Genomic DNA, 14,385 nt, shown 5'->3' on the forward strand with positions numbered 1-14,385 from the left:
AATTATAATTTTCAGAAAAGTCAAGCAGATCCCTGCTTGTACATTAAATGCAATCACGAAGATATAATTTTTCTTATTGTTTACTTTGATGATTTTTTGATTGTCGGAAGGGACATAAAGAAAATAGAACAGGTTGCCGGTCTTCTGGAAAAGCATTTTCACTTGAAGGATCTTGGAATATTACATCACTACTTAGGAATTCAAGTGAAAAAGGAGGGGAGTTATTATTTTATTTCTCAGACAAAATATATAGAAAAGATTTTAAACAGCGTTGGGCTACAAGATGTAAAACATTCCAACATTCCATTAGATCCAGGATACATGAAGTCAAGAGAAGCTGAAACTTCAAAGGAAGAAAGCGATAAATAAAAAAATGCAAATCGGGGCTTTACTGTACGTGGCGGTCAACACTCGACCCGATATCGCAGTTAGTGTTACCATTCTGAGTCAGCATAACAAGGACCCGACATTGATTGACTGGACGGAGGCGAAAAGAATCACTTGTTATCTGAAAGGAACCATAGATGTGAAACTAAAGCTTCGAGGACAGGATGCTGTTAAAAGACTAATTGGATTTGCTGAAGCGAATTGGGCAGCAGATAAATCTGACAGAAAGTCTAATAGCGATTATTTATTTCAACTTTACGGAGCATCTATAAGTTGGGCATGCAGGAAGCAAACTTGTGTTGCTTTATCATCAACCGAAGTAGAATATGTTGCACTAGTGGAGGCTTGCCAAGAAGGAGTTTGGGTTCGACGACTATTGGAAGATATGAAACAAAAACAACAAGGGCCGACAGTTGTTTATGAGGACAATCAAAGTTGTTTACAATTGATTTGCAACAAGAAATTCAGTCATCGTACGAAACATATAGATACTAAGTACCATTACATCAAGGATTTAAAGGACCAAGGGATCATGGAATACAAGTATTGTCCAAAAAATCAAATGCCTGCAGATTTATTGACAAAGCCGCTAAATGGAAACAAGCTCAGATTTATGCTTAAGATGTGTGGGTTATCTCATCAATAACACCGCAAATATCGTTGAGGAGGGGTGTTGGAGCATTTCGACACATATAAGCATCGATATTTGTGAATTAAGAACTGATGGTGTCTGGTGGCCGTCTCGTTCCCATGCAGCAATGGTACGTGACTAATCTCTCACTCGGAGGTCCGTCGATCCATCTGAGTGTCGCTCAGTCGTTTCAAACCTCTCCAACGTATCGCTTTAGTTTTTTTAGGTAGCTTACACTTTTCGTTATTTTTAAATAAACCAGACTTTTATACCGAATGCGTTTTACTTCCTTTTTTATATAACTAACAACGTGGGACAGACTTTGAACTGACAGAATTTGACTGGGATAATGTTTAAATTTTGCATAATGAAAGTAATGAGAGAAAGGGAGAATTCATGGAAATGCTTCATATTCAAAAACAAAAAAAGTTATGTATTAATTTAAAAACCGATTTGGATAAGTTGAACAAAAGTTACTATATGCTAATATGATTAATTAAATTTAATGAGTCTGTTTCGTGAATTTTGTTTTTCTTTTACTTTATCTATTACTGATGTAATTGTGACAGATATTTATATTGTGTTTACAACAGATTGGTCTACTGACCCTCATTCGATTCTCAGGTATCAAAGAGAGAGCACCTGTTGATAATAAAAATGATAATAAAAATGAAAAAGATGAAAGATAGAAAAAGAGTAGGAAGGGGATGTGGTTGGCTGCCTTCTTATTTTTCTTTCCTCTTTTTTATTTTTGTCCGAAATTTTTGTCACATTGCAACAGAAATTTTTTGTTTTTGTTTATTTGTTGTGGTCCAAATTTGGTCGTTGGATTCTTGTTTTTAACAGGAGTTTGCATCAATTTGATTATTGGACGTTAAATAGGATTTTTAATTTAGATTTTAATCTAATTTAAATTTCTTACATTTTAATTTTTGTTATGACCTGTGTGACCAGAAAATCCCTAAGCCTTGCTCTACTTTTCGCATCTAGGAAGAAAATGGTAAAAGCTCGAAAATTTTAATGGCCAAATTTATATCGAGCGCGCAAAACTGCAAAGGAAATAGCATTTTTCTTATGTTTTGCTTCATAAAACAGTATAACATGCGCAAGACATTCAATTACCGTAGATTTATCCTAGCTAGGGGAAACGGTAAGCACACTGGGGAATTTTTGCGTATAAATTCGATCTAAAAGAGTCGCAACACATAATAATATGACACTAGTACGCTTATGTTTCTGTATACTGGTATTATCAAACTAATGTCCAGAATAGCCCTAGTTTCCCCCCTATTTTCTGCATCTTGAGGAAAAATGAGACGTGCAGGACAAATTTTCAGGCCATATTCGGATTCAGCGACTTAAAATCCATAAGGGTAGTCTAGTGACTTGTCTCGTCCAAAAAAATTGTTTTTCTGGGCTTGTGTTATTATTCCCAACAGTGATCAAAAAGTACTTGCGCACGCTTGAACTGTGCGGCGCTCATGAAAATCCAAAACGCTCACTAAAATCCAAGCAAGCGCAGATCAAAGCAAGTGCAGATCGGAGTGCACCAATGCAGGAAAACCGAGTACGCCATAAGTAATACTATTAGTAGAAATTATATAATATGTCATTATTATGAAATTTTTTTTATTAAGAAATTATTATTATTATTATTATTATTATTATTATATAAGCAGGTCATCAAAAAGTATCGGATCCCCCCCCCCCCCTGATTCAGCGAAAATATGCGTTTTCGAGAGAAATGTTTCAGACAAAAGTTTCAGGGTTTTGGACAAGTATTTAAATGGTGGCCTTGAAGCTGAACTTGGCCTTGACTTCAAGTTTATTTAAAGGTCTACTTTTATATTTCAAATGGAAACCCCTATTTTTGATACCGCCAATTGACAGAACGGAAAATTTTACGTTCCAATTTGAATCAAGATCATGTGATTCGATGACTTTCGGGGTCATTGCAGGGTCGTGTAAACCTTAACAAGGTCTAGACGGCTGATCCGCGAAAACATGCGTTTTCGAGAGAAATATTACTGACAAAAGTTTTAGGGTTTTGGACGAGGATCTGAATGTTGCTCTTGAAACTGACCTTGACGATGGCCTTGAGGTTATTTTAAGGTCAACTTTTATTTCTAAATGGAAACCCCTATTTATGACGCCGCCAATCGAAAGAACGGAAAATTTTACGTTCATATATGCATCAACGTCATGTGACTCGATGACCTTCGGGCTCATTCCAGGGTCGTGTAAACTCAAATAAGGTCTAGATGGCTGGTCAGCGAAAATATGCGTTTAAAAAAATAGTTAAACATTATATCTGGATCCGCTCGACTAAGGCGAGATACATCGTAGGTCTCAGCAGTCCACAAAAAAAACCCTATGTGGATTCGGCCCGCTAAGGCGAACTCCATTGAGGGACTCGTCAATCCACAGAAAAAAGCCGTATGTGGATCCGGACAGCTAAGGCGAGATGGTCTCATCAGATCAAAAATAAATGTTCGTATGTGGATCCGGCCAGCTACGGAGAGATGTTCTCATTAGACCACAACAAAATTTCGTATGTGGATCCGGCTAAGGTCAGCTTTATGACAACCATGCAGATACTCATCTAAAACTCTGAAAATTTCGTCTCAAACATTACTCTCTAAAACGCATATTTTCGCTAATACACATAGAGGTTTCCATTTGAAAAATAAAATTTGACCTTGAAATAATCTTGTAACAATAATTTTCAATTTTTGTCTATTTAAATTACGAAAACAAACGACTCAATTAAGAGAAAAGACAAACGAGCGAATAAAGTCGTTATTAGAGAAAGAAATAAGACACAAAAACATTACGATCAACGATATCTGTATTGTAAATAAATAATGCGATTTTCAATTAAAAATTGTAAAACAACATTAAAAATTATATTCGATATTCACACATACACACGCATTAGTCCAATTCGTGGTACCAATCACGTGAATTAAAATACTTTGTAATTCATAGGTATAAAAGACATAAATAAAATGTTCGAACGAGTATAAAGTGGTGAACTCAGAAATGCGAATGTAAAACAATATTGATGATTATTATCAAACGCTTTTACTTATCGCTTTGTTAGTGAGCCGCCCTTATGGTTTTTAGATCATGGAATCCGCATTGGAGAGGAAAATGATTGGACAGCCTGAGGATTCCGTTAGATCGAGGATCGTTGAGTTGGTTTTTCCAGAAGAGTGTAATATTTGTGCCGTCTCTTTAAATTTTCAGGAAACCTCTAGCGTATGAGACCACGAACAAAGCGTCATTTTCGAGTGTTGCGTTGTTTAAAATAAAAAACCACGCTGAAAACATACAAAATTTGGATTTCTCTAACCGTCCATTCAAACAAAACAAAAACAAAATTACGAAGAATAAAACATTTTCCGGAATTAATTAATATATACCTTATGTATATAGATACATAGATACATTGCTCCGCACAGCTGTGGTTAAAAGCGTTTTAGAATTGTTGTAAATTCATGCGAACACTTAGGGCGTTTAAGGATATTACTCCAATTCAATTATTAATATATGGTTCGAAAGACAGCACCTTCCCACTCTTCATAATTACTCCTGGCGACTCACCAATCATCTAAGTTACATAATAGCACGTGACAATCCGTTTACCGCGTTTCCAGAAATTTGAGCGCGAATTCCTGCTAGCCAATCCCTAGTTCGGAAGTGAATCGCTACATATACATAAAATTTCCTATGCGCTAAAATATGAATTCGTTACGCCACAACCTTGGAGGTCAACGCTGAGGTCAGCTTCAAGGTCACCATTCAAATACTCGTCTAAAACCCTGAAACTTTTGTCTGAAACATTTCTCTCAAAAACGCATATTTTCGCTGATCGGGGGGGGGGGGGGGGCCGATACTTTTTGATGACCCTATATGTGCATTATTGAAAATAAACCAAAGCTTGATATATAAGCTTGTAAATTCTAATCATTTTTCTATAGAAGTCAGCATTAAATGTCTCAGTTTTTATGCCCAGATTATTATTACTTAAAATGTTGAATGGTGACGGGAAATTTAAAAAAATTGACAGGAAATGACGGGAATTTTGTATCAAGTCAAAAGTAGGCATTACGAATATAGAGACATCAATGTATCTTACGATAAATATTTACTTGTACACAATGTTACCATTTACACAGGGAAAAAATATACGTGAAATCAAATGTTGAACATAAAATTTGTCTTTTGTTCGATTTATTTTTGTATAAAAGAGGGAGGAAGCTGTTGAAGTAGAAATTTCCAATTTTAGGTACGAGATATGGCAGGAACTCTTCGTCTCGCGATACTTTGATAAAAATTGAATCTTTGGACGAGTAAACAAAAAAGTTACAGATTTAAAGACCTTTCACGTATAAAGATAGCTGAATTTGAATATAATAAATGTGAATTTTTGTCAATGTTACTTTTTCATTCTCTAAAACTAAATAATTTGTGAATAATTTTTTTTAGCGTACAAATTTTTGGAGTCAACCATTTCAACGCTCGCCTCTTTAACAATAATCCCATCCGGACTACAAGCTAAAAAAAGATTGCTTTTGAAAAATGACTAGACCCGAATCATGAATTTTGGGTTCTTGGTTGACCCGAGTCATTTTTTTCCCCTCAGATTCCATCATTAAACCATAACGCATCGCATCGGTCAATATATTTTTTATAACACTCTTTAAGAAACCTTAAAGCCAATTCATCAATTTTTTCTTTTCTTGGTTTTATATTATGCGCTTTTTTACTGGCTGTAATTCTTGAATACCTATCTCGAAACCACGATGAAGTTTCAGATTGTTTGATCGAATCAAAAAAATTTTTTCCACGAAATTTCGTCAACAACAACATTTTTTTTATAAAAATTTCCATTTTAAACACATTCAATTTTTAATTCACAATTAAAAATAAAAAATAATTAAATATTTAGCAATATTTGAATTTTTATTGAAGACAAGTAAATTGAAACCAAATATTTAAAAGTAAGAATCTTTAACTGAATTGTTTGACATAGAAGGCCTGTAATCGTTAAAATTTCAAAGAGCATTTAAACTTTGAACGTTACCATTTTAATTGTTGTATTTGAAAAATGCTTAATTTGTAACTGAATTTTTAAAATTTTAAAGTATAATTTACAAATGAACATTTGTAGAAAAAATTGGAGTAATTTTAAGAGATAATTAGAAGTTTTAAAAAGATTGAAAATTATCAAGCAAATTTTAGAAAGTTTTCTTAAAATCTCCTAGAATATTTTTTGAAAATTCTGTTTAAATCTTTGAAAATTTTTTTAAATATTGTCTTAAAATAATTTTTCAAAATCAAAAGTTATTTTTAATTTCTCTAGGAATCTTAAGAAAATGTTTTTATTCTTTTGAAGCCTTTCACAATTCTTGAAAATAATCTAATTTTTGTGTGTAAAATCTGCGAAAATCTACATTTTGTTTTATATTAGGCTATCATTTCAACTTTTGCATTAAGTTTGAATCTTTTCAAAACTTCTACATATCTCTTAAAATTAATTAAATTTCGCCTACAAATAATAAATGTTCAATTGTCATTTATACATCTAAATTGTAAAGAAAGTTTCTAAAATTTGCAGGGTTTTCTGAAAATTGTAGAAAAAGTTCCATTTATTTTGGCAGATATTTAGAAGTTTAGAAAAAATTTCCAAAATAATTTTAAATTTAAAGCTAATTTCAAACAACGTCTAGATTTCTCAAGTTTTTGAAACAAAATTTTGAAGCTTTCCAAGGATGTTTAAACTATTTGAAAAAAAAATAATTGAATTTCTAATTTAAGAAGTGTTCAGTTACATTTTTTTCAATTTTTCCATATTTGATGTTTCTAGCTTAAAATTTCTTAAAATTATATCATTTTGAAAATTTTAAAGTTCATTGATTGATTTTTTAATTTAGAGCACTGAAAATTATAACATGGAATTAAATTTTCTTATATTGAAAAATGTTAGTACCTTCAATTTTATATGCGTAAATTATTGAACATTTGAATAAAAAAATGTTTAATTTAAAACTTTTAAATTAAAATTTTTATAGTTCAAAATTTAACAGTTCCACTTTGAGTGCTTTCATTTAAAGCTCATTTTTTATTACCTCAAGTGGAAAATTTTGTAGCTTTAGTGTTCCATTTTTTAAATTTCATTGACCGTGAAAAATTTTTGCTGGCCGGGAATTTATTTCGTTGATTAAAACGGCCACCTTGTATTTTTCAGAGGCCCTGGGGTTCCCTTGACACCTAGTCCGCCCCTGGCAAGATTAACAGGACAAAATAAAGCCGATCACTGCTATTACCTCTATCACTGGATAGTACAAATGTTCATTTTTTCCTGTACTATTAGCCCCTGGAGTTTCCCGTAAAACTGTTCCTTCGATTAAAATAAGCCTATTGCGACGTTCTTCCTTGACCTCGCTGACGTGAAAACTTTTTACAAGTTTTTCACCTTTGGAGATACTTTGCTTTCGAAAACAATCAAGTTTCACTTCTTGGAAGTGGCTTTTGATTACTAAATTCATAATGAAAGCTCGGAAATTTTTCTTACACTGAAAAAAGTAATGATTCGCAAAATATTACGAGAAAAATAATTCAGGTTCAACATGCATTGTGGGTGTACGTAAGTGCAGTGGATCTTAAGAAATGCTCTAAAGTGCCACCAGGCGGCGCGAGCCTAGCCATTTTCCGATGCTTGGTTAGCGTATAGTGGCGTTGTTTGTCGGGCCAAATATTAATTTGATAAAAATGCTTGAACATTTCAAAATGTTACAAACTTTTTATTCATATGTTTTTCCAGTATTATTTTGGATTGCATAATTTAAACGAATGGTGGCTCTTTTGCCTTCAAATTAAAATCACATAGTTTAAAAAATATAACTAATACATACACACAAAATACTGCCTAAAAGTGTACAGTTATTCCAATAAAAAAGAAGAAAACAGTAATATAAGTGCTAAATATTTGAATGTAATATACTTACATTTTAACTTGAAACTTGCAAATATCTTGAAAAATAGGCCCTCTATGAAAAAATGTTGTGAATCAAAATTTAATCATTTTGAGGAGTACATACACTGACTTTAAAATCGGTTCCCCCCACACCGCCCCCAGGGGGTGGGGGCAAGTTCGAAATATTGAATGGGAATCCCTATTTTTATTACATATTCGAATTTTTTGGATAAAAATGCGTATGATTTGTCTTAAACATTTTTTTCGTTTCGCGATAGATGGCGCTGTAATCGACGAAATTCAATTTTTCTTCATTTTACTGTTACTGAGAATGCACGCTTACGATTCTGCAATCGATTAACAATGAAACATACACCATTTTCGTTGTGACATGACTGACCATGGAAAAAAAAAAGAATATTTCAAATCACTACAGGATCGTTGAACGAGTGCAATAAAAACTCGTACATACAAAAAGACATCGCGACGAACATAGGTAGAACCTCCTTCTGTTTGAAGTTTGTTAAAAATAAGGGCAATAGAGCTTCGGATCTCTTTGGTAATTATTATTTTGACAAACCTGCCAAAACGTATGTCCGTTCTTGTGAAGTCATTATTAAGTAATACGTTTACATTAACAGTGTTTCCTGAATAATCCTAAAGTTTAGCTCTGGCATTATTGTAGGTTGAGGTCAGCGGAGGCTATCGAAACATTACGAAAGTGTTTATTTTTTTCTTTCCTTAAATACAGTAAATTACAAAAAATACATTTAAGACAATCTTATTTGGTTAGATCAAAGATTATTCCGAATACTATTTTACAATGGAGTATCTAACCGCACGAGAAAAAATTGAAATAGTTCTGGTGTATGGAGAAGCTGGAAGAAATCTTGATAATGCTGTAAATCTCTACGCTCAGCGTTTTCTAAATAGGATTGTGCCACGTGCTTCATTTTATCGTACTATTACAAAATTTACCACCGATGGAAGTGTTCAACCTAAGAAAAAGACCCGTACAACAACAGACACTGGAGAAAATAATGAAATTGCTGTATTAACTGCAGAGTCCAATAATCTTCACGTTAGTACACAAGAAATTGCTCGTCATTCCGGAATGTCTCAGAGCAATGTTTGGAAAATTTTGAAACGTAATAAATTTCATCCGTATCATGTCTCTTTACATGAAGAACTTCATGGCGTTAATTTGCAAAATCGGGTAGCTTTTTCTCAGTGGGATGTGAACAAATACAACAAAATCCCAAATTTTTCGTTATGTATTATTCTCTGACGAGTCATCGTTTACGAACCATGGAATAGTTAACCGACACAACATGTACTACTGCAGTATTGAAGATCCGCAGTGGCTTCTTGAAGTCAAACACCAGCGTCCATGGACTGTCAACATATGGTGTGGAATAATTGGCAAAAAACTTATCGATCCCCAGATTATCAAAGGCAGCTTAAATGGCACAAAATATCAAGACATCTTTGAGAATGAACTTGTCAAATTTTCTTGAAGATTTGAGCTTAGAAATACAGCAGAACATGTGGTTTCAACATGATGGTTGTCCGGCAGACTATTCAGCAGTAGCACGAGAAGTTCTTGATCGTGATTTCAATGGTCGCTGGATTGGTAGAGGCGGTCCGATAAATTGGCCTACAAGATCGCCAGATCTTACTTTACCAGATTTCTTTTTGTGGGACTATCTGAAAGACAACGTTTACAAAGAAAAACCAACACGTGAGAATATAATTGACGGAATTACAAGTGCATGTGCTGAAATTCAAGAAGATAAACTTCTCCGTTGTGTAAATTCATTTTAATTACGGATTAATAAGTGCATTGAAGCCGAAGGTAATCATTTTGAGCACTTACTTTAATTAGAGGATGATTCCCTGAGTACCTCGAATCGTGAGAGGCGAGGGGGCTCGCGTTAATCAAGCACCCCGAATCGTGAGAGGCAAGGCGACTCACGTTAATCAAGCACCCCGAAGGGAACGGAAAACTGCTACGTCCACATCGTCGTTCCTGGGTTACGCTGAAAGTAGTAGTTTTTTTTGAGACTAATTTCGAGTATTGCAGAAACGTAAGCGTGCATTCTTAGTAACAGTAAAATGAAGAAAAATCGAATTTCGTCAATACAACGCCATCTATCGCGAAACGAGAAAAATACTTGAGACAACTCATACGCATTTTCATCCAAAGAATCCAAATATGCAATAAAAAATAGGGGTTCCCATTTCAGATTTTTAACTTACCCCCACCCCTAGGGGGTGGTGTGGGGGAACCGATTTTAACATCATTGTATGTACTCCTCAGAGTGATTAAATTTTGATTCATAACATTTTTTCATAGAGTGCCTATTTTTCGAGATATTTGAAAGTTTCAAGTTAAAAAAATCACGCCCTACAACCCAGATATTTAAGGCAACCGCAGCCAAGCGACACATATTACTTTAAGGTCTTTTAGAGTTTCAACCCCTCATTTAAAGGCGGGGAACACCTATAAAGCATTCTTCTAGAATTAAGTACGAACTTTCTACATCTTTACCTATGTTCCGTATACACGGTTGTACCTAATCAATTTTGGAAATTTTCCTGCTTTTATGGTCTATTTTTATTGTAAGAAAACGCGGTTAGTAGAATGAATGGCTGAGTAGCTGCCCAAAAATATGAAAATAGAATTAGCATCTTATTACGGTTAAAACATTATTTAAAAAAAACTAATTGTTTAATGAATTTATTGTCATTGTTAATAATATTATCTTTGATGAGTTGGTATAATGTTGCGGTTTTTTCTTGCAATTTTCAACTGTTCGTCTGTTTTTCCTTAGACCTGACTTAATAATTAATTAGATTTAGCAAAAATAATTGTTTAAACAAATTATTGTTGTTTATGATCATATTTACAACTATCAATGCCTGATAGTTGCCGTGTTTCGGAAATTTTCACAAATAATAAGTAAACATTAGAGAAAACTATATTTTAAATAATCTCTTTCTTTTTTGTGAACATACATTTCTCAAATAAAATAGATATTTAAAATAAGCTTCAAATTTTCCACATGGTATCTGGCTTTAATTCTCTTCTTACTAGAGACGAAAGTCAGAAACAATATTTACTACAAGTGTTAACACAGTATAGGAAGAAATTTTCTTACTACAGTAATTCTACCTGAGCTAATTTGACATGCTATAATCAATTAATTTGTTTCAAGTCTTTTTAGTTTTAATATTAGATGTATTTTTTCAATGACAAGGCGTGTTTTCTCCAGAGCAGGAGAGAAGGGGGTGACTGACATTACAATATTTACAATTCCAAGTTTTTCTTTTACCCTTTTCAATAAACTTCTTGTTGTAATCCAAAACAAAACTTTTACAAGTCATTTATATACCTATAGTCCTTCCACATACTCCTAATTACGCCATTTTTTGTGTTTCCCTCTTGTGTAAGATAGCTTTTTTCTTTAAATTATTTTTTTAAGCATTGGGAAAACAGCAAAAATAATTCACTTAAGGCAACAATACCCTTTGAGAAATATTTTTTGTTGAGGTTGACTTTAGAAAAAAACCACACCTTTTGGCACCTACCTAAGAAAAAATAATTACAAAAAATATTTAAATTTTAAACAATTTTTGTGTTAACTTTTATTAATTATCTCCTTGCTAAGTAAAAAAGGGACAGAAAGTTAAAATGTGCTGAAGAAACCGCAACTGTCAGACATTGATACGTATGAAGATATAGTTAAAAATTGCAGAAAACCCCACAACATTTTACCAATTCAATAAAGATAATATTATGAACAATGATAATAAATTGTTTAAACAATTACTTTTTTTAATTTCAATCAATTATTACTTCACTCCAATTGAAAATTGGACAAAAAGCCAGGAATTTCAGAAAAATCGCATCTTTCTTATATGATTCAAGTGGAATATTATTTATAATAATACGTTGTGCCAGAAACAATTTGCGATTTAAAAAACCGCAAAAAAGTCATAATTAGCGCCGAAAGCTCGCAACGCCCATTTTTTCACTAATAGGGTTTTTTAGGACCTCATGAAACAGTCTGATGGTGTTGATATTTAATCTGTGTTATTTTATTCGTATTCTATGGCTAATTATGAAGAGAAATGTAGAGTTTCAATTTGCAGAAAATTTGTCTGTTGTAAATTCAACTGGGAAATATATAAATTTGGAACTTTCCACCAAAAACATAAATTTCCTACAAAAAAGGCGAATTTTCAACAACAAATAGTTCATACAAATAGATGTTAGGGAATTAGCCAGATGAAATAATATTTAAAGTTGGGTCTTGAAGTTTTTGTCTACTGGCCGTAGTTTATGTTTATTGTGATGTTAGTAAAACATGATTCGTCGTTCGACAGCGGACCTCATCAGTTTGTAAGAATTACGAATCCATCATAAGAAAAGAGATAGAACGTTAATTTAACATTAGTCGTATATATAATTTTTAGGAGAAGGCCAAAAGAATTTAAAATATTTAAAACGCATCGATTCGTATATAATTGAGTTTTTCATGAAAATAATGTTATTTAAAGCAGTTCCCTCGATGGTTAACATATTGTTTATTTTTATATAATTAAGTTTGTGGGCCAACCCTAATAGACACTTAATATGCACCATAATGAAATTTATGGAAAATATTAATAATATTGATATTCAATAGCTCCTAATATAGAATATATTGAACTGAAGATCATACTCTAATTACACAAGGCCGACAAAATTTGACGAAAGTCAAAAGCCAGAAAGCAGACCAAACATTTCCGAAGTATTTTGATGAGCTGAATCCGAATCCGAACTCAAAATTGCTTCAGTACGTCAGGTTTTCAAAATATCCTAACCTAAAAGTGCAAAAAACGCGTTTTTCAGGTTATGTAGCTAGACAAGAAAAATGTCTACCACAGAACTAATATGGAATTTGAAAGTTAAATTTAGCGTCTTAACCCATTAACTCTGAGGTGTTCAGATTTATACAACACATTCTCTATTGCTGATGGTACGATATTTTTTCTTCAAAATATTATCTCAGGGGTTTTCGAGGGTGTCTTTTCTATTGCCGGTGTCAGTTTTTTGTTATAACCCCCAGAAGATCCAATATGGCAGCCAAAATTTAGGGCTTTAAAAAAGATAAAGGATCCTGCACAAAATACCAACAAAAAAGCGTACAGTCGTTTGGAACCATATTTTGCACATTAATAAAACAATAAAAAATATGGAACCCGTGTCTTTTCATCTTTTCATTTCTGCGGAAGCCGTTTCCTAGGAGTAGAACCCACCCCTAACAAGCCACAAGCATGCTAACCCACCTGAATCTGGGAAAAACAAGTTTAGTCGCATATTTTTCTTAGAATAATGAAGTTCCATGCCACAATTGGGTTAACCCACCTACCTGCTAATTCACCTTAACCCAAAAATCACCCCTATCAAATCATAAGCAGGCTAACCCTAACCATCTAACCCTGGGAGCAGCGAATTTACTCGTTTACATTATGTAAATAATTGAATTCCACACTACAAGTGGGCTAACCTTGAAATGAAAATTTTCAATTTAGTGTATTAACCCATTAACGCCGAGATCGTATACCATTGTCCCTTGAAAATGTTATCTGAGGGGTTTTCGGGGGTTCCTTTTCGATTGGCTCAGTTTTTTGTGTTAACACCTGGACTTGGAATTGTCAAGCTAAGCAAGAAAGTACTTAATATTTTCCAGCCAATTAAGGCAAGACTTTAGATTGTCCAGCCAATTATGACAAGCCCTTGGAGTTCGCAGCCAATAAAGGCAAGACTTTTTATCGTCCAGCCAGTCAAGACAAGACTTTTTATCGTCCAGCCAGTCAAGACAAGACTTTGAATCGTCCAGCCAGGCAAGGCAAGACTTACGATTGCCCAGCCAGTTAAGGCAAGACTTGGGATTGTCCAGCTAAGCAAGGAAGTAATTAATATTTTCCAGCCAATTGAGGCAAGACTTTAGATTGCCCATCCAATCAAGGAAAGGCTTTGAATTGCCCAGCCAATAAAGGCAAGACTTTGTATCGCCCAGCCAGTCAAGGCAAGACTTTGAATCGCCCAGCCAGTCAAGGTAAGACTTTGAATCGTCCAGCCAGTCAAGGCAAGACTTACGATTGCCCATTCAGTTAAGGCAAGACTTGGGATTGTCCAGCTACGCAAGGAAGTACTTAATATTTTCCAGCCAATTAAGGCAAGACTTTAGATTGCCCAGCCCATCAAGGAAAGACTTTAGATTGTCCAGCCAATCAAGGAAAGAATTACGATTGCCTAGCCAGTTAAGGCAAGACTTACGATTGTATGTCCAATGAAGGTGAAACTAATTGCTTGTTTTCCTATAGAAACGTTAGC

General features: G+C 33.7%; 1 protein-coding gene across 1 annotated transcript; it reads left to right on the top strand.

Annotated features, from left to right (window-relative positions):
* The first annotated feature begins 373 nt into the window (after positions 1 to 373).
* Positions 374 to 1,033, top strand: LOC117182498 (secreted RxLR effector protein 161-like). The gene has a single exon (XM_033375600.1). It carries the CDS (start codon positions 374 to 376, stop codon positions 1,031 to 1,033), a length of 660 nt encoding a protein of 219 aa, XP_033231491.1.
* Positions 1,034 to 14,385: the final 13,352 nt, after the last annotated feature.

This window comes from Belonocnema kinseyi, chromosome 2 (genome assembly GCF_010883055.1).
Source record: "Belonocnema kinseyi isolate 2016_QV_RU_SX_M_011 chromosome 2, B_treatae_v1, whole genome shotgun sequence".
Taxonomy (NCBI): domain Eukaryota; kingdom Metazoa; phylum Arthropoda; class Insecta; order Hymenoptera; family Cynipidae; genus Belonocnema; species Belonocnema kinseyi.